General features: G+C 44.9%; 1 protein-coding gene across 1 annotated transcript in view; it reads right to left on the bottom strand.

The window, feature by feature from the left end:
- The window catches only part of UNC80 (unc-80 subunit of NALCN channel complex), a 2,761,828-nt gene that overhangs the window by 1,174,924 nt on the left and 1,559,133 nt on the right, over window positions 1-27,771 (bottom strand). The window contains exon 40 of the mRNA XM_078680564.1: window positions 9,619-9,708. Coding sequence (XP_078536690.1) covers window positions 9,619-9,708 — 90 coding nt within the window. The remainder of the gene's footprint in view (window positions 1-9,618; window positions 9,709-27,771) is intronic.

Below are 27,771 nucleotides of genomic sequence, written 5' to 3'. Positions count from 1 at the left end.
TGGAGATCCTCACAGACTCCCTGAGATCTCCGTTGTGCTGATACCACTGCCTGCGGAGGCACCACTGGAGTGCTCTCATGTGCCAGCGTGCATGGTTGACCAAAAGAATGCAGGAAGCCATCAGACCGAGCAGACGAAGGACCTTCAGGACTGGAACAACCACTCAATTGTAAAATAAAGGAATCATTTCCTGTATGTCGAGAATCCTTTGAGGAGGAGGGAATGCCAGACACACAGTGGTATCCAGTGCAGCACCTATGAACAGGTTGCTCTGGGAGGGCACCAGGTGAGATTTGGGTACATTTATCGAAAAGCCCAATCTGTACAACAACTGAGTTGTGACTTGCAGATGATGGAGCACTTTCTCTGGCGACTCCGCTTTGATCAGCCAATCATCCAGATAAGGGAATACTGGAATCCCTGACCTTCTGAGATGTGCTGCCACCACAGCCATCACCTTGGTGAAGACTTAAGGTGCAGTAGTAAGACCAAACAGAAGGACCGCAAACTGGTAATGTTGCGATCCTGCCATAATATGGAGATACTTCCTGTGCGACTTCAGGATTGCTATTTGAAAATACGCGCCCTGCAACTCAATCGACACCATCCAGTCCTCTTGCTGCAGCGCTTGAAGAACCTGTGCAAGGGTGAGCATCTTGAACTTCTCCTGTTTCAGAAAGAGATTCATGATCCTGAAGTCCAGGATTGGACGAAGCCTGCCATCCTTCTTGGGAATCAGGAAATCCCGGAAGTAGCATCCCTGACCCCTTTCCTGCTCTGGGACCACCTCTATCGCACCTTTTCTCAACAATGCCAGAACTTCCTCCTACAGGAGAAGGTGGTCCTCTGTGCAAAATCCTTGACAAGGAGGGTCATTTGGGGAAATTCCCGAAAAGGAAGAGCATACCCATTCTCCACGAGATTGAGAACCCAAAGGTCTGATGTGACCATTTCCCAATCTCACAGAAAATGAGTAAGCCGACCCCCTACAGGACAAACATGAACCAGAATGGCGGATCTAGAGCTGCTTTGCTGAGGGAGGAGGGGGTGGGAAGAGGAAGAGGAGGAGGAAGAGGAGGAAGCTTGAGAACCTCTAGGGTGGCCTCTGTTTCTACCTCTGTACGATTTGTACAATGAGTTTTGCTGCTGCTGCTGCTGCAGTTCCTTGTAAGAGCGAAAGGAAGATCTCCCAAAACCTCTGAACCTCTTACTAGAAGATCCTCTGGACTGAAGACCTAAAGACCTCACCGTCGACTTACTGTCCTTGAACCTTTCCGAGGCAGCATCCGCCTTCTTTCCAAACAGGCCCGAACCATCAAATGGACGGTTAAAGTAGCCTGCACATCTGGAGAAAATTTAGAGGTTTTCAACCAAGCAGCCCTCCTGGTGGCAACAGATGATCCCATGACCCTTGCCACAGAGTCAGCCGTGTCCAAACCATTCTGGATCACCTGGCGAGCAGCAGCCTGAGTATCCGCAAAAACCTGATTGAAGTTCTGCCTGTCTTTCTCCGGAATCTTTGGCACCAACTGCTTCGCAGAGTCCATCAAAGTGTGTATATAGCGCCCTAAAAGGCACGTAGCATTCGTGGACTCGAGGGCCATGCTAGCCGAAGAGAAAACTTTTTTAGCTGATTGGTCCAGCTTCTTAGACTCCTTGTCACCAGGCACCTGTGGAAAAGCGCCAGTAGATTTTTTTGGAGCAGGCCGCCTGAACCACCAAACTATCTGGAGACGGATGTGATGAAAGGAAGCCCGGATCCCCAGGAGCCACCATATATCTTCCTGCAACAGTTCTAGATACTGCATGAGATGAAAAGGGCATACGCCACACTTCTAAAACTGGCTCCGGAATTGCCTCATTAAAAGGCAGCATCGGTTCCACAACTGAAGAGGGAGAATGGAGTACCTCCGTCAAAATGTTTGATTTTAACTCCGCAGTGGGCAGATTCAAATTTAAAAGTTCAGCCGCCTTTTTAATGATCATGTGATATGGTGCTACATCCTTCGAAGGGACATCAGGAGCCGAGGAAAGCACCCACTCCGGAGATAACTCCAAACCACTTGCTTCCTTAAGGTCATCGAAAAAATCATCAGATTCTTGCAGCTCTCCCTCTTCCATCTCCTCTTCTCTATATCTCTGCTCCTCCAGCAGCCTTTGAGCCTCACGCCTAGACCTCATTCTCAGGGTCGACGCCAGTGGAGCCACAACCGACTCCGACGGCGACGGCATCGAGCTCAGAGCCAGAGGATCAGTCTGGAGCGTACGAGGTCGAGTCGAGACCGGAGTCGGCGAAGATGGAATCGGTGCCGATGACCTCGGCGCCGAGAGATGCCAAGCCGGAACCGGCGTCGGCATAAAAGACATAAACGGCGCCGGTGCATATGTCTTGAGGACGCCCAGATTAAAGGCCATTGGACCCATGGGACCAGCCGGTGCTCCAGAGGGGTACATGGCTCTCGAGAAGACCCCATACATCGCATTTAAATATTGCGTAGGGTCTTGTCCCGGGCCTGGAAATGGAGGTATGGACCCACAGGCTACTCCTGTCAAGGTACAGGAACGGGGTCAACCAGATCTTCGGGATGATGTACCGGAGTCGTAAACCCTTCAGGCAATGGATCTCTTCCTCCTCTTGAGGTGGCGAATGTGTCGGAGCCGGGGAAGGATTCGATGCCGGAGCCGGAGACTGCTCCGGTGACTCCACAGGCAAGGGCTCACCTTCTGGATCCAGTATAACAGGTGAAGGAGACACATAATCCTTCCGATGTCGACGGCCTGGAGACTTCGACTTCGGATCCGATTCTCTCTCGGAATGACGCCGAGACCCATGCTTCATCTTCTTATGCTTCTTCTTGGATCGAGAAGCATGCCCTGAAGACGACCTCGAAGCCGACCTCGAACGCGATCTCGACCGCCTCGAGCGTGACTTCGAACTCTTCTTGTCTTTCTTGCTTTTCATCTTCGCCACAAGAAGCTTTGCCTTTCTTTCTCGCAGCGCTTTGGGGTTCATCTTCTTACAACATGGACACCCTTGAACGTCATGGTCAGAAGACAGACACCATACACAGTCTTTGTGCGGATTCGTTATGGACATCATCTTCCCGCACTCTCCACTGGGCTTGAACCCGGTTTTCTTCGAAGACATCTCGTTAGGAAACAAGAAAACAGTGGAAACAACAAACAGTAACAGAGTATCAACGTGCTACTGAGGATCCCTAGAAAACCGTTAGCGTCGACGACGTGGAAAAAAGGGAACTGATGTCATCACGCCGATGGAGTCCTATTATGGAGTCAGTGAGATCAGCGGAGCCGTGCGCAATGCCTTGCTTCTGTGACATCGTCCACGTCGGCATGAGGAGCTACAAAAGAATTTCCGAATGTTGCTGACGCATTGGGAATATTCACAAGGTGAGGAATCCACTGGCAGATGTATCCATCAGAAGTTTAAATACATAAATGTCTGTATCAGTCTCTCACTTTGTGTATAAGTGGCTGCATGGGTTGGTGAGTAGCTACATGAGGGTCTATATAGGTTTTTAGTTGTTTTTTTGAGTATCAGTATGAGTGTCTGAGTGTCTATATGGTTAGGTGGGGTATTACGTAGTGCATAGATGCATGAAAGAGTGACTCACTGTTTGTATGTGTTGAAGACAGCATGTGTGCGGGACTGTATGTGTGTATGGGTGTGTTAGTGAATGAATGACTGTCTCAATAATGTCTTTATGAGTATCTACATAAGTTTTAAACTGGTATATGTGATAATTGGTGCATATAAGTGAGTATATGTGAGAGTGAGAGATTGGAAGAGTTCCTGTATAAATTAGTATGTGTTTCTATAAGTGATTGCTTAAGAGAGTAAGTATGTGAAAGTTTCTGTAGCAGTAAGTGTTGTGGTGTGTATATAACTGTATATGCAATTTAATGGATGACAGTGTGTAACAGGAAGTATAGGTGTATGAGTACATATGATGAGTGAGTACATGTATGAGTGACTGTATAGGACTGTTGGTGAATGAGTTGATGTGTGTGTAGATCTTGGCATGACTAAATAGGTGTGTTGTAAGTGGTATTGGTATGTCCATTGTTTTGAAAATGTTAGTTTCTATTTTTGAGTGTGTGTATCAACGGTTATATTAGGGTGAGAGGAGGTCTGCCACTCTATCACAAGGATGATGTCATCAGTGATGTCATTTGAGTTGTCATCAGTGATGTCATGAGTGATGTCACTGACCTTGTCAAGAGTGATGTAATATGTGACATCATTAGCAGTGGATTGCGGGCGCGCAAGTTCTAGTTAGCTGAGCTAACTATAACGGGGAAATTTCAATGGTTTTCTACGAGTGGAATGTGCAACTAACTATAACGCCCCTGGAACCTATGGTTTTTTCAGTGAATTTCTAAGGTTTTTTAAATGCTAATTTGTAACTATAACGCGCCTGAAACCGATGGTTTTTTCAATTAATTTCAAAGGCTTTTTAAATGCTAGTTTCTAACTATGCCTACAGATGTAGGACATGTGAAGAAAGAAGAAAAAACACACAGAAAGAAGAAAAATAAATGCAGAAAGAAGCAACAGAAGTCCTCAAAGACAAAGAAAAGTGCAGGAAGAAGGAAGACATGCAAAAAGAACAAACAGAGGAGCAGAAAGAGGCCTTGTTGCAAAATCACCCTGTACCCTCAACTTTTTCCGATGGGTACTGGTGGTAACTGACTCTGACTAACCAGTCCTAGAGCCAGTGCTATTCTGAAAGACACTTAGAATACAGTTAAAACACCTACACACACTAGGGAGCTCTATGCATTGGGGTACCCGTGATTACCATGGCCTCCTCTGTAAGACCCTAGTACATAAAAGGGCAGGGGATTGAAACTACCTCTTAAAACGCGCCACAGGGTGTGTTTGCACACGTCACCTCAGGCCCCATCCCCTCCCTTCACCACTGTGTAAACACGCCCTGTGGCCATTTTAAGATGTGAGATTAAGTCCCCTCCAGTAAGTGCCACAGAGCTGCGTTGCAGAGAGGTGTAAAAAGGGGGACAGCCCGCACCACCTCTCTGCAACGCAGCGCAGCGCAGTGGCGCTTACTGGAAGCACCTGGTGGGCTAGTTAGCCTCCAGGGGTCATCAGGATTGAAAGGGAATTATTTCCCCAACTTAAAACGCACCACAGGGCTTGTTTGCACACATCACCTCAGGCCCTGTCCCGTCCCTTCACCACTGTGTAAACACACCCTGTGGGTGTTTTAAGTTGGGGGATTAAGTCCCCTTCAATCCTGAGGGTCCCTAGGGTCCAACTAGCCCACTAGGTACCTCCAGTAACTGCCACAGAGCTGTGTTGCAGAGAGGTGTAAAAAGAGGCGTGACCTCTGAACACATCTCTGCAACGCAGCTCCCTGGCGCATACTGGAGGTACCTGGTGGGCTAGTTGGCCCCCAGGGACCCTCAGTATTGAAGGGGAATTAATTCACCAACTTACAACTCGCCGGAGGGTGCGTTAGTGCAGAATGGAAGGGGAGGGGCCTGAGGTGACATGTGTGGAAACACGCCCTGTGGCTCGTTTTAAGTTGGGGGATTAAGTCCCCTTGAATCCCGAGGATCCCTGGGGTGCAACTAGCCCACCATGTACCTCCATTAAGCACCACAGAGCTGCGCTGCAGAGAGGTGTAAAAAGGGGCGTGACCTCTGAACACCTTTCTGCAACGCAGCTCCCTGGCGCATACTGGAGGTTCCTGGTGGGATTCAAGGGAATTAGGTCCCCATCTGCAAACGTGCCAGGGGTGCATTTGCAGAGTGCTGCAGGGAGGGGGCGGTGCCTCCGGCGCAATGGCGTTTTTTAATTTATTTTTATTTTTTTAAAAGTGGGGCTGTGTGGCCCCCCTTCTTTTCCTTTTTATCGGCCCTGGGGCCCCCAGGGCCTGACCCCTTTTTTTTAATTACAAAATTGGGAAGGAGGCCATGTGGCCCCCCTTCCTAGACCATAATCAGCCCCGGGACCCCATCCCCCGGGGCTTGGCCACTTTTTTTACTTTATTTTTTAAATTTTTGAGGGGGCTGCGTGGCCCCCCTCCTCAGGCCATTCATGGCCCCAGGGACCCCATCCCCCGGGGCTGGCATTTCAGGGGTTTTTTTTGTAAACATTTTTTGGGAGGGGGGCTGCATAAGGCCCCCCTCCTGGTCCACTTATGTCCCCGGGGACCCCATCGCCAGGGGCCGGCCCTATCCATTGGGGACCAAGGGGGCGTCCCCAATCCCCCATGGTCCCACCGGCTCCCCGCGTCCTGCGGGAGCCAGCACTGCTTTTCCACACGGGGAGCTGCTAAGATGCAGCTCCCCGTGTGGAAAAGCAATCTGCTTTGGTATTTGGAAGAGAGAGCAGGTTTCATGCGCTCTCTTCTAAATACCAAAGCAGAGTTTGCTATGGCAGGGCATGAGCCGCGAGGCTCCGCCCTGCCATAGCAAACTGCAGTGTCCCGGGGGTGGGCACCCCAGGACATTGCAGGAGCCGGCCCTGGGTGGGTGGCGGTCCCCAAGGCCATGACAGGGCTCCAGGAGAGGGACCGCGTGGCCCCCCTCCCAACATTACAAAAGCCCCGGGGAGGTGGTGGTCCCCGGGGTTGGGGGTCCATCACGGACTCTCAATTTTATTATTTAGAGCCCCGGGGAGGTTGCGGTCCCTGGCGTGTGTGGGGGGGCTTGAGCCCCCCACATGTTATTTAAAAAAATAAAACACAGGCCCGGGGGGGTAGCGGTCTCCGGGGCTGCAGGGGGGGCTGTGAGCCCCCGTAAATATTTTCTTAAAGCCCCAGGGGTGGCAGTCCCCGGGGTTTGGGGAGGCCTTTGAGCCCCCCAACCATGTATTTTAGAAGCCCCGGAGATGGCGGTCCCCAGAGCTGGGGGGGCTGTGAATCCCCGTAAATATTGTCATAAAGCCCCGGGGGTGGCGGTCCCTGGACTGGCCCCCGCAAATATTGTCATAAAGCCCCATGGGTGGCGGTCCCCGGGGCTGGAGGGGCCCCTCTGGGGAGCCCCCAATACAATAAAAATATTGCCCCCGGGTCTTGGCTCAACCGGGGTTAAATAGTAACGAAGCGCGGGAGCGCGCGCTTCGTTTTATTTTTATTTCGGCCGGATCCGCAGATCCTACGTGGATTTTGCCGATTTTTTAAATTTTTTTTAATTTCTTTGGGCCTTGGGGTTTCTTTGTGGGACCCCCTAAGCAGGCCTAGGGGGTCAGGGTGTTTCTACCCTGCTCCCTTATCTCTTTTTTCGCATTTGTTTGACTGATTTCTTGTGCCTCGGTTCTACCGAGGCACAAGATGGCTGCCAACACTTCCTGGTTTGGAGTGTTGACAGCCAATTAGCATGCAGCTCGTGATCGGGAGGGGTGCGAGGATCCTCCGCAGCCATAGATATCATACCTTATTTAATTTTGATTTCTCAGCACCTACAAAACGGATTTACACCATTTAACAAAAAGGGATCTTTTTGAATGAAGGGCTACCTTTTTGCCAAATGTGATGTAATTCCGTTCAGCAGTTCGGGCTGTAGCCTTGTCTAAAGTTTCCTATGGAAAATTGCAGGGGGAAAACACGTTTGGGATCCCCTTTTTTCTCCCCCCCCCCCCCCCGAGGACTCACCCCGAAACTTTCAAGATAGGAGTTAGGAGTGGACCGGAGCGGACCACAAGTTTTGAAAATTTCGCAAAGATTCGTCAATCGGCGCCAAAGTTATTGGGAATAGAATGTTGCGGTTTTCCTATGGAAACTAGGTCCTAACTATAACTAACTACTGGCGACAGGATACTAAGGTATTCGAAAAGCGTCTGACCTTTGGCTCAATAAATCAAGGCCTGCTAAAAAAAACACTACAATTGGTGTCCGTTTCCCGTTACTCAGTGTATCACCGGCTGGAGTGCGTGAGAGTGTCGGGGAAATACTCTTTGGATATATATATATATATATATATATATATATATATATATATATATATATATATATATATATATATATATATATATATATATATCCAAACATCCAATATCCAAAATATATATATATATATATATACACAAAGAATTTCTCCAAATATAGATATGTTAAACCTTTTTATTTTAAAACTAGTTTTTAACAAGTATTTTGATATAAAATGACCTCATTAGAAAAGTAAGAGGATTGCCAAAAAAACAGTACAACAGAAGGAAATAGTAGAGACACAAACTAAAAAATAGATTGTTTAGGCCTATGCAAGGTGGTTGTATGTGATTTAATCGAAAAATGATTCAATGGAACAACATTATTGAGAAACCGTTACATCTAAACTGATTAATACAAATTTTCTGAATGAATGGAATTTACCATTTTGCAGAAACCAATTAATAGACTGTCTTTTTAGTTGAAACTGGCTTTTGAATGCTCATTTTTATAAGTGTTAATGCAATGGTCTTGCTTTTAGAAACAGTTTTGTCTGAGATATTAATTTCGGTGCTTTAGTTCAGGGGACATTATTTCATATTTATATCTTTTACACTGTCAAACAATTACTTTGGATGCTTTAAATTTGATTACCCATCACCACTCGTAAGCACCATCCAACACTGACCCCATACAACCCCTAAATACCATCAATCCCTGCCCTCTAAAACTCCTCACCACACCAAAACTACACTCATTCATGAAGCCTAAAAGCCCTTTCTACCACAATAATCTATCATCCCTGAACCCTAAAATCACTCACTTTCCCTAACTCCACCCATCTCTGAACCCCCCAAAAATGAAATCGCCCTGAAACAACAGCCATCCACCACCATCCATGACCTACAAGAACTTCTCATCACCCTCAACTACTCATCCCTGAACCCTGAAACCCCTTTATACATCAAAACTCCACCCAATCCTGAATCCTTAAAACCCCTCACCAGCCTAAACTCCACATCATCCTGAACCCTAAAAACTCTTCAAAACTCCAGCCGCAACCTATATTTAAACCTTAAGAACCCTCACCTGCCCTAAGAACCGCGCATCCATGAACCAAAAAAACCCTCAACAGTCTTACACTCCAACCATTCCTGAAACCTAAAAATGACTCACACACCTCAACACCACTCATATGTGAACCCTAAAAAACCCTCATTACCCCTACACTACACTAATCTCCTAACCCTAAATACCCCTATCTATGCCTAAACACCAAATATTCCTGACCTCTAAAAAACCCCTCATCACCCTGAACATTGCTAATCCATGAATACCCAAAGTATTAAACTACACCCAACCTTGATGTAATTCGGGATTTTTCCTTACAATGATCTTTCCTTTAAAATGTTTCTTTTATGTTTTGAGCTTTTTTGCATTTCCTTAAAATAGTGATTCCTTAAAATGTATTCTCTATGATTTGATTTCCTCCAATATGGTTTCGCAGTTTTTGTGTTCCATTAATTCACACACATAACTGCAAGGATGGTTAGACAATTCATGAGACATGCATGAAGATTTCTAAACAGAAAAAGTATTTGACAATGGAGGTAAGATATGGACTTGAAAGCATATTGGCAAAGTGTATAGTGACAGTGGGATAGATTTTAGATATACAATACATACATTTACAGGTGAAATTTACCTTGTTGTAATGAATAAGATTCCATCGTTTATCCATCAAAAAGTACTGGGCTGACTGGGATTCCGCAATGTTGAAAAACTCCAGGCATTCCTAAGAAGAGGCAAGCAGAAAGCAAACTGTTAGAAGATAGATATACACATTTATTAAACACTTCAGCCTTGAACAGTTTGAGAGTGCCACCTCTTCTCCCATTGAAACACTGCTGCCGTATGACAAATAAGAAAATTAAATACAGTTAAAGATGCCAAATGTGACAATGTCAAATGTAGCTAGTGCTGCCTGGAGTGACAAAAAGATTTGATGATTGTTCACATATAGGCAGAAGATATGCCTTGGATCGAAGTATCTTAGTCATCGTACCAATCCCTAATACCCAGTTCCCTCAATACTTCTGAAAGTTTAAAGGTGCTCAGAATACAAAGCTACTTAAATGTAGCAATAGTCCTCCAGCAAATATATCCTTTACTTTGGCAGGGCAAACAGTATTGGTAATCTATCTTCATAATAATCCAAGCATGCCATCTTAATAGCTGCTTTATATTTCTCCTCTGCATTTCTATGTATCCTTATTAATAACATTAAAGTGCCTCTCTACGATTTACAAGCCTTTTTCAAGGGAGTAAGGCTATCTCAACACCAATGGGGATTAGGTTTAAAGCGAGCAGCCTTAATGATTTTTTCAGGAGCTTTATCAAGAGCCTTAGAAATCCACTGATTAAATCCTAAGGCTTTCTTGTCAATATCAAGAGTTTGAGCCATTTCACCACTATCAAGGACAAGTTTAAGATAAGCATTGGTGAAAATAAACCATGTCCTTCCTATGAGAAGAAGATCTCACTTGGTTACATACCACCATAGGATTAGTTGGAAACATAACTGGTATGTGATAGTGGTCAGTTCATGGGACCATAACTCTCCACATTCTATATGGTTATCTAGTCTTAGACAGGTGCACTTGTGCGCATATTATTGATCGTCAAGTACTAGAATCATGCAGTGTTTTTTGATATTCTCAAAAACAACACATAGACGTTGGTATCCAGCTGTCTACACATGCTTTTAGTGTTGTTTTTATATTTAAAGAAGATTATCATTGTGCTTACCTATCTCAGACACATTTTTAGGTCTCGCCTAGGCAGCGCGCATGTCCTAGGAGAGGGCCTTTAGCAATCGGTCTTCACTTTTCAAGCACTCGCACTTGTGCTTGTGGTGGCATCCACCTTGTGGGAGCGAACAGTGGCCACGTTAATTACAAACACATGTCCCCTGCCCCGCTGCTCGCTTCCACAAGGTGGATGCCGCCACAAACATGAGTGCGAGTGCTTGAAAAGTCAAGACCGCTTGTTTCTTATGTTCTGGGTCACACACCAGCTGATGACAGCACATTCATGCAGACGTCGGACATACCACTTAAAGCAAGAGCTCGAGGTCCGTCGCTTTAGCCTGTCATGCACTTGTTTCACTGGCCAAGGGTCTGTGCCGCCCGGGTGTGCGCTCCATTCTTCCTCGCTCTTCCTATATTTGGGCGTGCATATCTATCATCCGCTGTGCCTGTCATCGACTCAATGTGCACGTGTTTGTGTATTTGTGTTCGTCACTCACTTTGCCTGTTATTCTTTGTGTCCCTAGTGGGCTGAGTGCTTGTGTATTTTGTACGTGTATTTTGAATGTGAAATGCTTGTGGACAGGGTGTCAAGTTGCAAGATTTTGCAGCCGTTTTTCAGAAAGAAGCAAGTTCTTGAGTTTGCTTTTAAGTGATCTGCTGCGGCGGTTCTGTTCTATAGTTAATGCGGTGCATGCTGGATTCCAGAATTAAGGATTTATGTACTTGTTTGCTTGGCATGCGGGTATTAAATGTGGAAGTAATAGTATCTGCTTTCTTTAAGTTCTGTATATTCTGTACTATCTTTCGAGCAGAATAGATCTTTCAAGTTGCATGTTTTAATTGAATCATCCTATTACCCAGCTAATAGCTCGAAGGTTTGCAAGTACATCAAATTCAAATTTCCAAAGGTCCAATTGCTAACATGGTCATTGCAGGATTTTGAGGATTGGAAGTAGATCCTTTTGACTGCAATCTAATTTTTCTTCCATGGTCTCGTTGTCCTAAATGTCACATGGTAGTGGACGCATTGGTCCTACTAAGTGGATTCTGTAGTAGGTAACTTGAGGCTGTTGGGTTGTTTACGGTAATCAAGATAAGCCGTTTTGATAAAGAAATGGTGTTGAGCATATGGCTGCTCACTTGACCAGATGATTCATTTCCAGACTTGAGTTAAATGTGATGTGCTTGGTTTCCAACCATATTTTGAGCTCACTCCAAATAGGAAGGTTTGGGTGAGCTATTCCTATGCTTCAGGGTCAAGTGGAGTAAAAAGCTCAAGTATGCCAGTGAAGTTTGTAGGTGACAGGTCTCTGAGCCTTTTTTTTCATGTAGAAGCTCTGCATTAAAATGATACACTGTAGCACTGCATGTACTTTAAACATAAACCATTAGTGAACTAAGAGGCAGGATAATTGTAATCCAAACCTTGCATGTGACCAAAATTATTGAGCGACATTATAGTCTATTAAATTAAAAATAAAATAGGTATTTGTACAACTGGATTCGGGACTCACATAGTTGAAAATGCTATCATATGCGATAATAAAACTAGCATTGACATAGCCAATAGGTCTCGCCTTTGGGACCCAATAAGTATTTAGCCATGCAACAGTTGATGTTGTTGCACCAAGGATATTGTGCTGCATAACTAAATACTTATAAGGTCCCAAAGGAGAGACATATTGGCTACGCCAATGCTTGTTTAGTTTGCTCCAATGAGTCAGTATTATTTTCCATACTCAGCTCCAGACATTTTACCTCTAAAATAAATAGGTGCACGCTTTCCTAAATTTGTGTGTGAAGCAAACACAATGTTTGCTTTTTCGGTAAGATTGAAACCACATGTCACTTAATTTTTTGTTCTTAATTCAAGATTTAGGTATCTTCTAATGTATGAACCTCTGAGCCATCCTATCCCAGTAAACTAAATTATACAACTGTCGGCTTCTCTATGTAGAATACATCACTTCACAGACATTAAATTCATCATCACTTTGTACTTGAAATTTATTTATTTTTCTATTTTTCAGAAGGCTAAATGTTTTCATAGCTGAAAAGAATGGAACACTCTACGAATGTTTTAATGGTGTTGAAAACTGAATTTTACTGCTAATGAATAATCTACACTGGCTATGGCTCATTAAAAAATGGCTTGTAATGTTGCTGAATCTTATGTAAATAGATATATTTTATAGACAAGAGAACAAGATTCCCTGGAAAACAAACAGATAGTATTCTGCAAATGAATTTATATCTTTTTGGCACTCAATAAGTTGAAACAAGTGGGCATCAAAAAAGACTCAAGTTTGTATTTTAATGAAGCCATTGGAGCTGCAGTTAGTTTGGACATTGCCACGCAAACAAATGATGGACAGAATGCTGAATAAATCATACATTCACCCCCAGTCAAATCCATCGTTTTTTTGCTCACCATGCCATTCCAGTTTGGACCCAGCCATATGCAAATCAGTCTTGACCTTGCGCCCAATGGGAACAGTCCATCACGAACTGCCATTTTTCTCAGTTTAGGAGTCCTAAAGTTAGGAGTCCTAACTTTCCTACTCCTAAACTGAGAAAAATCCTAACTTTAAGACTTTCAGTATTCACAGAAGGCATTTAGGAGTCCTAAAGTTAGGACTCCTAACTTCTGTGAATACCGAAATGAGTAAGTGTCTTCTGTGAATACCAAAATGGTAATAAGTTTAGGATTTTGTCTTAAGTTAGTTCTGTGCATCGGGCCCAATGTCTCCAAATGTATCCAATCTAACAGTGGGAGACCTGGACTTACTCCAAGATCTGCAAGAGCTACAAAAGGAAAATGCAGTCCCTGATAGTGGGGAAGTAGAAAGTGGGCAACAACCAAGAATAAGCATTGTAAATATACTGCCTCGTTAAATGTATGTTAAACCTAGTACCTCCTTTAAAATTCGATCCAAATTTACTCCTGTAATGCCGCAAGATTTCTTGGATGTTTTTAATGAATAGGTGGTAGCGCAAATCAAAAAATTGAACATCAAACTCCATAAGACAAAGAAGAATCTTACAAATCATGAAAGGAAATACCATAAGTAAATTAAGAAATTGCAAAAGGAAAAATAAGTATTGGTCAGGAATTCTGATAAAGGAGGCAACATTGTCCTATGGCCACTTGACGATTCATGAAAAAAGCATCATCACAGCTCAACGACATAGAGTGCTACAAGAAAAGTTCATTAAAAAAATTGAAAAGTACCCAAGATGATTATTATTCCAAACCTTTAGCATGGAAAAGTGTGGGCTTACTAAGCTTGGAGGAATATACATTTTTAAAGAAAGAACACCCTACAATTTTGCTTATATATTTTATTTCGAAAGTCCACAAAAAAATGCTAAAACCACTGTGCAGGCCAATCATAGCAGCATGTGATGGTCCATTATAGAATCTGTCCAGGTATATTGACTTTTTCTTGCAGGAGCACGTCAAATATCTGCAATCATATGAACACGATACAAGTGACTTTCTATGCAAAATTGAAAATATATAATGGTGGCCTGAGTACCTTTTATTAGCTCTTGATATCACGTCGCTCTATATCTTGTGTGTTTTGCTACATGAGCATTAGGCATAAGGATGGCATCAGAGCAGTTGAGCGTTTCCTCAGTTATCATCCTCTACAATATGTACATCATAACCGGATGTTAATCAGAATGCTTTTGTTCTACCTTGAGAATAATCTATTTTTGTTTAAAAAACAGATTTACCAACAGGTCCAGGGTGTGGCTATGGGGCCCAGCTTCTCCCCCAGCTATGCCTGTTTACACATGGGCTGGTGGGAGGAGCTTGTCCTCAAAAAGCAATTTGGCTGCCTTTTCCAGGAAAATGTAATAACCTGGCTAAGGTTTATTTTTTTTAATAAATCTTTTATTAAACAAGCGTCGACACATAAGCAATTTTCAAAATTTCTCAAGGCATGGCAATGGGAAATAATAATCATTTACGTTACACACAGTAGGGATCATTCAGGGAGGGAGCAGATCATCTAATCCAATACTCTGCGGGGAGTGCAAATATCTCCACGGTATGAGTTCCATTGTGTCCACATGCGGGACCACTTTCTAGGACAGCCACAGGCAGCATATACAGTCTTTTCTCTGAACATACACCAGTCCATACTCTTTTCCCAAGCCTCCAAAGTGGGGGGAATCGCCGCTCCCCAGGTCCGAGCGATGTTTCTTTTTGCTAGTGCGAACCCCAGAGTGGCCCACTGTGTTTGTTAGGTATTTCAGTCAGTTGGGTCCCAAATGTTGGCATCTGCATGCTTCAGGGTGAATAGTGATACCAAGGACTGTACTTAAGATTTCATGTACTTCCCTCCAGTATAATTGAATGTGCATGCATTCCCATATGATGTGCATAGAGGTACCTATCTGTCCGCACTTTCTGCGACAGGTTCCTGTTTCCGCTCTACCCATCTGTACTAGTCGGGGGCCTGTCATATATATTCTGTGCAGGATTTTAAGTTGTACTAGTCTTAATCGTGCAGGGATAGCTACCACTCAAGGAGAGGACACCGCTTCTCTCCAATCTTCATCATCCATTTCTATCCCGTCCGCCACCCACTTCTGTCGCAGCCCCGAGAGGGGGTCAGCCATTATATAACAACGTATTATAGATCAAGGAGATGGTTTTATCTGTGAGGTGCCCATCCAGAATCCTATCCTCTAATCGGGATGACTCGGGAAGGGAGGAGCCCCTTGGGAGGAGTGCAGTGCATGACTAACCTGCAAGTATCGAAAAATCTCCGAGTTAGCTAGCTCATATTGATTTTGGAGAGTGGCAAACTTTTTTACCTCCCCTTTGTCCCATAGATCTTTAATTTGCAAAATGCCAATCATGTCCCACTTATCAAACCCTTTTGATGTCCATAAATTGCCTAGTTGGGCAGAATCCCATAGGGGAGTGGCCAGCATCAATTTGCGCTCCCATCGAAGGGATCTATTCACTGTGTGCCATATCTTAACCGAGTGACTAGTAGGACCCGTTAGTCGTTGCTGGCCAGGTTTTGAATAGAGTGATCTGTTATAATTCCCACCCGGGAGGAGCCATTTATCCATAAAATAACCTGGATTTTCAGGGTTACCATAAGTGCCATGATTAATAGCCGCTAAGTGTGCGGCCCAATAGTATTTCTTTATATCTGGGAGACTGATGCCTCCATCATACCATTTTAATGTGAGTTTACCCAAGGCTATCCGTAATGTACAGGTCCATAATAGGTCCGTCTGTAGGTGTTCAATAATTCAATGGACCGGATCAAGTTAATTTTGAAGGACATAAAGGAAGCGGGGGAGAGACATCATCTTGAAGAGAGCAGCCTTGCCTAATGAAGAAAAAGGTTTGGGATTTCCAATTGGCTATGTCTCGCTTTAACCGTTGTAGTGGAGGCAGGAGATTTCTCTCATATCTATGTACAGGGTTCAGAGAGAGAAAAATCTCCAAATATTTGAATCTCGTGGCATTGATTTGGATTGGACAGTTGTGGGGCAGGTCTGGAGGACCCCCCTGCAGGACATGAAGGTGAGACTTAGTCCAGGTGATCGTGAATCCAGAATATCTGCCAAATACTGGCAATATATCTATCACTGCAGTTAGGGATCATTTGGGATAGGTTAAGTAGAGTAGTACGTCATCTGCGTATAGCGAGATACAATCCTCCCACTCAGGTGCCCAACGCGTACCCAAGATAACCGGATCCCGTCTGATCCATGCTGCCAGGAGTTCTAATGCTAACAGGAAGGGGGAAAGCGGGCATCCCTCATGGGTATCCCGACTCAAATTAAATGTGTCCGATTTTTTATCATTAACCACGACTTGCGCCAGGGGGGCTGAATAGAGGAGGCGAATCCACCGGATAAATTCTTGGCCGAATCCCAATTTTCAAAGGACGGCTATAAGATAGGGTCCCTCAATAGTGTCAAACGCAATGGTGGCATCCAAAGAGACAAGGATAGCCGGTTCCATAGTCGTGTCCGCTCTACCAATGGACTCTACCATGGACACGGCGCAGGTTTAATGCCTTGTTCCGTTGTGGTATAAAACCGAATTGGTCTGGGTGCACCAGGTCAGAGATAAGTTTGATTAGTCGATTGGCCAATACTTTGGCAAGGATCTTAGGTTCGGCATTAAGGAGGGAGATCGGCCTCTATGAGGCACAATGGGCCTCATTTATGAAGCCGTGCGTCACTTTTACGCCGCCGGTGCGTCACTTTTTGTGACGCACCAGAAGCATAAATAATATGCCTTGTTGCACCATATTTACAAAGTGACGCATGTAGGTAGATGCGTCACTTTGCAACCCCTGTGCTACATTATACCTACGCCAGGTATAATGTATGCAGGGGGGGGCGTTCTGACGCAAGACAGGGTCATAGAAGTGACGCAGTGAAATCTATAAGAAAGACATATTCTCCTGAAGAGAAAGAGAAATACAAAAATGAACTCACCAAATACAAATCTATGATCCTACAAGAAAAAAGTTACTACGACTCCTCCCAGATCGAGCAAGCCAAAAACTCCAACAAACAACTTTACCAGGTTGTATCTAAACTCTCACACCTACCCCCTCAATCGATCCCCACACCCTCTCAAGCGTTCTGCATCAACCTGGCCAGCTACTTCTTTGATAAAGTAAATAACATATATACCGACTTTTCTGACAATGTCAAAGAAAATCCTCCTACCCCTACACACCATCAAGCCCCAACCCATTTTTAAGCAGTTTCACAAAACCAATTCCACTCTTGTCGCTAATGCAATGACCACCATCAAATCAGGCTCCCCCAATGACCCCTGTCTTCCATCTATTCTCCTCCCAGTAATCAACATTGTAGCACCCCAACTCACAGATATTTTTAATTCTATGTTCAGTACAGGGGTCTATCCCTCAATCTGGAAAGACACCCTCCTCAAACCTCTGCTGAAAAAACCCCATCTTGACGCTGAAGACACAAAAAATTACAGACTCATTGCCAATCTGCCTTATGCGGCCAAACTGGTTGAGAAACTGATGAACATTCAAATCTAACAGTACATCGAAGACCATTCCCTCCTGGACGACACCCAGTTTGGTTTCCGGAAACACCACAGCACCGAGACGGCACTCATCAAAGCCACCAATGAGATAAGAGCCATCCTCGATCAAGGAGGAGCAGCTGTGCTCATCCTGTTAGATCTAACTGCTGCCTTTGACACGGTCGATCATAACATCCTGATCGACCGTGTCAACGCTATAGGCATCCAGGCTGAGCCAAAGATCTTCTCACTTCATTCCTCTCCAATCGTACCCAGACAGTCCAGCTGGGAAATTTCATCTCCGCACAGATGACATTACCCTGTGGCGTCTCTCAAGGCTCATCCCTCAGTCCCACATTATTCAATATCTACGTGGCAGTCTTAGCTAGAGTCATTAAGGACTGTGGGATGCTGTGGGGTGAGCCTAACATCTTACGCAGACGGCACCCAACTGGTCCTGGCCATAAAGGATAATGGAGAAAAAATAGCGGCCAATTTTCAATACGGCATGCTAGCCATTAGTCACTGGATGACCACAAACTGCCTCAAATTAAACTCCGATAAAACGGAGGTAATGACATTCGGCAAACTCAACCCCGTCTGGCCCGGGTATTGGTGGCCTCCTGATCTAGGCCCCCCCCCTCATCCAGTCACACAAGTCAAAAACCTGGGAATGCTCCTCGACGATAAGCTAACTTTTACCGCTCACGTAAATTCTATTATGTCCACGTCTTTTTTCAAACTTAAATCTATAAAAAAGATTCTCCCGTTTCTTCCCCCTAATTCAGGTAAAACTTTGGTTACAGCTTTCGTCATGTCCGCCCTGGATTACTGTAATGGGCTTCTTGTCAATGCCCAGCACAAAGTCATTAAAAAATTACAGTCCGTAGAGAACAGCGCAGCTAGAATGCTCTCAGGCACCCCCAAGTTTAAACCCATCGCCCAAGTCATCAAAGGCTATTATTGGCTCCCTGTCAAAAACCGGATAAAGTTTAAAGCTCTTTGTATTGCGTATAAAGCCTCTCGCAAACAAGGACCCCGCTTTCTACTGAATTCCCTTGCATTCCACGTTCCCAACAGATCACTACGATCTATGAACGCTCTTCAAATGGCAGTACCACGTACCAGGACTGTCTCCTGGGGCGATCGCCGATTTACTGTGTCAACAGCCAAACTCTGGAATTCCTTGGATCTTGATATAAGATCCTCCCCTACCCTGACCATCTTCAGGAGAAAAATAAAAACCTGGCTGTTTAATCAATAATCATCTTTCCTACCCCTCTTTTCTGCCTCGTCCACAGCGCCGAGACGCCCTCAGGCATTTGTTCGCGCTTTATAAATTGCATAAATAAATAAATAAATATAAGATTTCACTGCGCCACTTCTAGGACACAAATGCGTCAATTTCTTACGCCTGCCTCACAGCAGGCATAAAACTGACGCAGGCCCTTTCACATGGGGCTTGCCCCATGTGAAGGGGCACATTGCTGGAGTTGCGTCACTTTTGTGACACACTCCAACAATGCGTCACTTTTGCGCCATACAGATACGTCAGAAATACTGACGTATCTGTAACTCCTTGCGCCATGATGCGTCATGCTGTAAATATGACGCATCATTGGTCTCGCAAGGAGGGCGCAGTGAAAAGTGACGCATCGCTGTTTTCATGTAGCAATGCATCACTTTCCATAAATGAGGCCCCAATGTGTTTTGGATTTGCCTTCTTTATGAATAGTCACTATATTTGCTATTCGGTGATCAATAGGTAGTTCCCCTTTTTCCCTACTCTCTTTAAACATGGCTTTTAGGTAAATGGCTAGTTTATCAGTGTTAAGTTTATATAATTCAGTAGGAATACCGTAAGGGCCCAGGGCTTTTCCTGAATTCAACAATCTGATTGCCTCCGCAATTTCATCTGCTGTCAACGGGCTATCCATTAATTGCTGGTCTGATGAGGAGTGGGTAGGGAGTGTTATGTCTTTCAATAATTCGGCTGAGTCGTCTTCGGTGTATGGTGCTACTGTAGTATACACAGCATCAAAATTATGAGCAAAGTGATTTGCAATGTCTTGAGGGTCAGTAATGTCAACACCATCATTATCTTGCAAAACTGGGACAAGTCTGTTCGCCCATTCCCGCTTATCAAGCCATGTTATCAATTTCCCTGCTTTATCTCCCAAGACATAAAGCCTACCAAGCTTCTCTCTGCCCAGCGTTTTGGCTTTCTCTGTGACTAACACCCTATATTCTTCCTGTTTAAGGCGGAGCAGGTTGAGTGATGCTGGTGTGGTCGTTATTTCCATGTCTCTCTCTAAGTGGTAGATCTCGTCCTCTATGTGAGACACCCCCCGTTGTTGTTCCTTCTTTTGACCAGATATCAATGAGAGAGCCTCCCCATTATTACTGTTTTAAATGCTTCCCAGAGTATCTGTGGGGAATCCACTGTGCCCGAGTTTTCAATAAAGTAAGTGTCCATAGTCTTGAGAAGTTCTTTACGAAGTTCAGGATTGCGTAGATACCAGTGGTTGATGGGGGCAGTTCTATCCACTCTAATCTGCTGTAGGAGTACATGTACCCATATCGGTGAGTGGTCAGATATACCCCTCGCTAAATGTTTAATTTCATGGATAAGTGAGACTTGGGAGCTGGGGATCAAAATGTAAACTAATCTGGACAGGTTACCGTGGGCCCCAGAATGAAAGGTGATTATAGAAACAGAGAGCAGCAGCGGGCATTAGAGTTGCCGCACCTTAAACCCAGTTCCAAATTGAATGTCAATTTTTGTGCTGCCAACCCCGACGTCAGCTGCTGAATGCCGTCGCTGTGATTCCAGATCAAAGAGTACTTTTCAGGTTTGGTGGGGGCGCACATAAACAAAGTCCAAAACAAGTCATGAATGTGTACAAAAATATTTCTTCTTTATTTATTCAAATTTGTAGAAAAGTTCATTGTTAAAATCACAAAAAAGAGATCAGCCAACGCGTTTCACTCCCTTGCAGGGAGCTTCCTCAGGGCAGTATAAACACAATTGGATTCCAAGAGTAGAGGATCTATCGATATGTGTGGGATGATAAGAAATGCCAGTCGGTATTCACCGTCAGCTTCAAGACTAGTATTCAAGAATCACGTATCGGTAGAATCATCGCCAGCTAGTTCAATATTAAGTTCTAGAGTTGAGTAGGCTTCGCAGCATACCCGTGCATATGAACACACAATGGACCTCCTTATGATATTCAGGATACACGTGTCAGAAAGGTGGTGATCGCCAGGTAATTCTATGATCCACTCCCAAGATTAAATTGGCTTGGGAAGAAGAAGCGCGTAATCACATAGTAAACCTCCTATTGTAGATGGACATAATGTGCCCCGTAATATTGTGTGTCTCCCGGTTTCCTGGCAAATCAGAGGAAAAATAGTAGTTCCTCTAATCTAACGTGAGCGTGGTCCCTGAATCTGGACCGATCGCTCACGTGTTGTACCGTCCGGCGTAGATTTACCCAAAAGCCCATGGCCTCCAGCATGGGATAGTCTGCAAACCAATCTGTAAACCATCTGTTAGCTGGCCCCAACTCTCGCGGGGGGTGTCAGTCCATCCTTCCTTAGCCCACCAAATTAAAGTCACCTCCCAGCAGCAGCACTCCCTCAGGTAATGAAAGGAGAGTGGTGTACAGATTCTGGAATGTAGTGGTTTGTAGGCCAGGCGGGACGTAAATCGACATTAATGTAACAGTTCGTCCCTCCCAGGACCCAGTGATACCTATATAACGGCCCCTGTCATCAGCCCATGTGGACTCCACATTAAAAGGGAATGTGTTTTTTAGCATAATGCCTACTCCTCTCGAACTTGTTGTAAATCCCGCATGCACCATCAATTTGTACCCCCCTCTGCACATCGCTTTACATGTTCTGCCTATCAGATGGGTTTCCTGCAGAAAACAACAACGTCAGGGGGATTTTTCTTAATGTACTGAAGAACTATACTGCGTTTAATTTTATCCCCAAGCCCGTTGGCGTTACAGCTCAATTTTTTTGCCCCTTTATCCCACTGTGTATGCATCAGATTTAGTGGAAAAATCCATAGCCCCAGTCACGCCTATCACATTGCTTGTCGACAGAACAGTTGTAATTACAAACAAAAACAAGTAGCCCCCCCAACAATGCCTCTCCATGCTTCCCTGCCCTCTGGACGTAGAACTGCCCATATTGAACTGGCAGAGCGCCTGTCGCCCAACTGCTGTACTAAATGAAGAAAAAGAGGGTGCGTGATACCCCGGCCAACCACACCCACCCACCCAGGAACATACTACTTAACCCCTTCAATGCTGATGACGGCCCCCAGTCGTCATGCATCACGGTGGGCGTGTGCTGATGACGGCTGGGGGCCATCATGAACCTGCCCACTCATTAAAACGGCCGCACAGGCGCAGAATCGCGCCCGCGCCCAAGAGGTTAAGTCTGTGAGGAAAAATTACACTAGCATATACTTTTTCCATCAAGTTAGGTTTGCCCCCTTTACCGGTCTCATTATGTCCACAGTTTCCATTTGTATTTTTCTCATGGTGGTATAGTTGGTACGAAGGTTCCTAAAAGTTACCTCCAGCAATCTTGAAGTAGTTTCTTTGATGATAATCACTCCGGCCTCAGGCTTTCTGGGTCTCCAGCCAGTTCGCTGAAATCTCAGGGTCGTCGAAAAACCAAGCCCTACCATCTGTTTCCACTCGGAGCTTGGACGGAAAGAGCACTGCATATTTGAGACCCTTGTCTCTAAGCAGTTTCTTTACTCACAGGAAAGACCTACGCTGCTTCTGGACCAGTTGAGTGAAGTCAGGGAAGAAAGTTATGTCGGCATTGTCTAGTCTGAGTGGAGGCCCTGTTCTAGCTCGTTGAAGTATGGCATCGCGGTCCCGGTAGTTGAGGATCCTGGCTAGGATGGGGCGTGGAGGGGCCCCGGGTCTTGGTCACCCTCCAGGGACTCTATGAGCTTGTTCCATGACTAAAAATTTGCCAAGGCCTTTGGGTTTAAGATGTTGAAGGATAAGGTCTTCCACAAACAGGTCCATTGATTCCCGTTCCGCTTTTTCGGGGACCCCCAAAATGCATACGTTATTGTGTCGTAGGCGGCGTTCGTAAACCAGTTTAGTCTCTGGGAGCTTTCTAAATATTTGGAGTTCATGGATTTCTGTTTGTAAGCGTGAGGTATCTTCCACTAAATTGGTGGTCTTGAGTTCCATTTGTTTAAGCTTCTCATTATTTTTATTGAGCGCGGATTAGGTTCACCTCAATTGTGATGGTATCAATTTTATGTTCAAGCGAGGTTTTTATTTCCGCTATAGCTGCCATGACATCTTTAAGAGTGGGTTCCTCGTCCGGGTTCCCTGGCTCTCCTGCGCTTCTATGTTTAGGGGAGGACTCATTGACGCTGTCTCTCGAGAATGCATATTTGCCAAGTTTATTCGCATGCACTGTCTTGAGGCCCCATGTGGACGCCATTTTGCCTTTCGTGTTCTCCACTGTGTTCGCGGCAGGATCATCAAGTAGGCCTAATAGAGACTTTTACTGTGTGACATGGGTGTTGGGGCGCCGAGCGGGAGCTGCGTGTGGGAGATGAGTGCACTTTGTGTACCTTGGGTGATTTCTCAGCTGATTGCCGTGGGGGTCCGTTCACCAGCCAAAAGGAAATAGTGCCACTTCCTCACCGGGGCCCCCCTCTCAGGGCCCTCGAACTCTCCCTCGCTGAGGCTTTCATGGGCCAGGTCGCAGAGGGTGTCTATAATGTTTGTCTTTTGCGCTAACCCAAAGTAATAACTTGACGCGATTCTACTTCTGGCAGTCCTTGCTGCTGCAGGAGCAACACTGGTGGGGTGGGGGGGTCAGAGAGGGAGCCCACCGCTCGTTACCTCGAGTCTTTCTCACCGCCGTGCCCAACTCGGCCATCCAAGTTGTTCCGGCACCGCCTACGGCCGAGGCTTAACGGCATGTAGCGCAGAGACTGCTGCGTCAAGTCTGCGCAGTCCACCCCACAGCCAGTCCGGATCTCGTCGTCTACCTCCCATTGCAATCAGGGAGCACTGCGGAGATCAGTCCAAGATATGTGGATCAGGGGCAGGTTCCGCGTCTTACCGTCAGTATCGCAACGTGCTCTGCTTCACTAGTCAATCGAGGCCCCGGTGCACTTTCACTTAGTAGGCCGTGTTGGCGCCGCTAGTGATATCTCGGGCTAGAGATCAAATGCGGACTCCCTTTTTTGGGACCTCACATTACGGGTGCCTTTCGGTTGCTGATTTCCTCCTCAGGTATCAGGATACTTGCGTCGGATGTGTGGCTTAGGGTTAGGGCTGCCGGAGCTCCACTAAGCAGCGGCCATTACGGTACGTCGCGTAGCCATGCCCCCTGAATCAGGTTTATTGATGACTTATTTATAATCTGCTGTGGAACAGAGCAAAGGACATTGGAGTTTATTTCACAGATTAATGCAAATAATATAAATTTGAATTTTACCGCTACAATCAGTTCGGAGAAGGTGACATTTTTAGATGTACAGGTTCACATTTTAAACAACAAGATCACAACATCTGTGCACTGTAAGCAAACAGCAGGTAACACAGTACTGCATGCCACAAGCTTGCATTCTGCACATGTCATACAGAGTATCCCTTATGGAGAAATGCTAAGAATAAGGAGGATATGCAGTGATGAGGCAGACCTAGCCATTAAACACTGGAACGTAACGAGAGATTACTGGAAAGAGGCTATAAAACTGAAATTATAGATGTCGCCATAGTAAAATCCAGACAACGGAGTAGATCTGACCTATTAAAATGCAATATGAAGGAAAAGGACACAGTAGAGAAAACATAGAGTGATCAAACGAGTGAACCACCAAGAATGGTTTTAACATATACCAAGCAGGAAAAACAGCTTAGAGGCATTATAAAACGGAATTGGCCAATTGTTTTAGATGACCCAGTAATAGGCCACCTTTTACCTAAAACACCTTCCATCTCCTGTAGGAAGACACATCTATGGGAAATGATCTAGTGAAGAGTAGCCCAAATGATACACAAACAGGGACTTGGCTGACTGCAAGGTGAGGATCTTTAAGTGTACTGCTTCTATGGCCGGTAAATACGGAATTAGTAAAACTTCTTACCAGACAGCATTTAGCGAAAAATTGCAGGTGATCGATAAACATTTAACATGTAAAACAGATCATGTTGTCTACATACTGGAATACAGTTGAGTCTTACAGTATGTAGGCCGCACCATAATGCAAGCACATAAGAGAATCCTGCAGCACACCAAGTTTATAGTTAACAAAGATCCTAGTTACCCCGTGGCGAGACACTTCAGTCAAATCCATAATAGTGATCTTAAATATTTAAAATATTTTATAATTAATGCGGTCCCTGCACAAAAAAGAGGGGGAAACCGGGAGGAAAGGCTTAGAAGTTTGGAAACAAGGTATATCCTGAACCTGGACACAAACCATCCCGGAGGTTTGAATACAAGTGAAGATTTGCACACATTTTTGGGATCAATTGTAGTTTTATTGTAACAGGTCCTAACAACAATATAAGAATGTAGACTTTTATGATGTTAACCTTACATATGCAAATTAAGATTTTTTTAGGTTTCATGATTTTATTATTGCATTTTATATTTTGTTTTAAATGAATTGATCTTATTTATAATAATGCACTTTATTGAATAAGAAATCTGTAAATGAATTTTCTCCATGCACTTTATGTATATTCACAGATTAACCAATAATACATTATGTTTATATAGGGGTCCTGTGACTGTGATATTGCTTTATAATCTGTACCCATATTAGTAATAGAAATTGGAAAACTAGGCACTTTATGCACTGGGCAATCTGCAAACAAATCCTGTCTGGGAAGGATTTGGGAGCATGTAGTCACTTTATTTAGGGGTTGTCATTTGCACATAAGATTGAACAGGATATGAAAAAATTATGACAGGAATGGTATTGTACCGTAATTAGTATAATCTTAGCGAAGACTCATCATATATATTTTATATATTTTATGAATGTTGGATTATTCGTTGGGATTTTAAGCCATATATATATGTATGTATGTATATATATATATATATATATATATATATATTGTACACAGCCTCTCGAGTGGAAAGGGAAATGAGCCGCACACATTTCAGCAAGATTAGAGGCACTTTATTGCGTGTTGCAGCTCTGGCAAATTCCATAGTGTTCCCGATGCATTTCGGTCGAACATCGACCTTTTTCAAGGGAGGAAGCCACAGCATCACACCGGCTGAATAATGCACTAGCCATGCTCGCTCCTTTAAGGATGTTTGCCCTCTCGTGGTCGCCTCAATAGGCTGGTTGTTGCCTAAAAGCATGCTGGTTTTCGTAGTGCATTAGTAGCCATTTGAATGTTTCCCTTTGGTGAGTGATGACAGTTTTTAGTGCTGCTTTCTAGTATTGCTGAAATCCCCACATGTACCTCTTTTCGGTTGTAGGGGACATGCCAAAGTCCAGTCCTTGGCGGCTGCCTGCTGCCCTGTAAGCTTGCGCAGAAACCCATGAGTAGTCCAAAAATCGGGCAGCCACGGCGCTCTTGTTAGGTGGTGCGTAGCTCGAGGCAGGACCAAGCCTCTCAACATTGTACAACAAAAACAGAAAGAAGGATGGCTGGGTGATAATTGCGCTAGGCTATAGTGATAACAGAAGTGATTTGTATAGTGCAGAAAGCTCCAAGGACACGGTCTAGGCCATCCGTCTACAACCAAAAGGCATGATCAAATCACTACCATGTGAACATAAACACAATGTGTATCCTGAGCTAACAGATAATAAGAAATATAAATCAGCAAATGAAAAAATCTTGTGTCTTTTCTTTTCTTCTTTTATTTTTTATGTAAATCTTCTTAAGAATTCTCTAGCCGTTTCCAACACGTGTTTCGTCTTTGGTGGTGTTAAACCACAGACTTCTTCAGGGCTGTCTTATCTAAGGTAAATTTCTTAATTCTTCTTTCTCATAACCCAATTATAGATGTACTATGGATTTGCGGTCTTAGTAATCTGTTCAAATAGTTGTGTTTCCCGGCTCGGTAAGACCGCAAGTCAACAATGTACTCCACGTGTACGGAGAAACCATATGTTCTTCCTAAGACAGAGTAACGTCTTCCTTAGAGAAAATTCTAACCGCCATCTAGTCTAGACGTCTAGCCTGCCATAGAAAACAGCAGTGTTCCGGGGGTGGGCACCCCGGGACACTGCAGGAGCCGGCCCTGGGGATTGGCGGTCCCCAGGGTCATCAAGAGCTCCTGGAGGGGGCCCCCCTCCCTTCGTGAAAATAGCCCCGGAGAGGTGGTGGTCCCCGGGGGCTCGGGGTCCATAACGGACCCACCATTTTACATTTTTATGCCCTGGGTAGGTGGCAGTCTCCCGGGGTTTGTGAGGGGGCTTGAGCACCCCAACACAGGTTTAATCATTTTTTTAAATAGAAGCCATGGGGTGGCAGTCCCCGAGGCTGCGGGGGGGGGGGGGGGGGGGGCTGTGTGCCCCCGTGAATATTTGATAAAAGCCCCGGGGTGGCGGTCCCTGGGTCTCGGGGGGGGGCTTTGAGGCCCCCACAAATTAAACAAGTCCCGGGGTGGCGGTCCCTGGGGCTGCAGGAGGGCACTGTGACCTCCCGCATATTACAAACATAGCCCTGGGGAGGTTGCGGGCCCCTGCTAATATTTTTTTGCAGTGCCCCCGGGTCCTGGTCCATCCGGGGGCCTCAATTAAATGAAGTGTGGGAGCCCGCGATTCATTTAAAAAAAAATCGGCAAGATTCGCAACCCCAGCGCGAATTCTGACTATTTAAAAAAAAGAATGCTTTTATTGGCCCTGTGGGTCCTTGTGGGAATCCCTGAGCAGGCCTAGGGGGTCAGGGTGGTTCTACCTAGTCACAAGAGGGCTGCCAATACTTCCTGGTTTGGAGTATTGGCAGCTAATCACAGTGAA

This window comes from Lissotriton helveticus, chromosome 3_1 (assembly GCF_964261635.1).
Source record: "Lissotriton helveticus chromosome 3_1, aLisHel1.1, whole genome shotgun sequence".
NCBI classification, from domain to species: Eukaryota; Metazoa; Chordata; class Amphibia; order Caudata; family Salamandridae; genus Lissotriton; species Lissotriton helveticus.
This window is presented reverse-complemented; position numbering and strand designations above follow the sequence as displayed.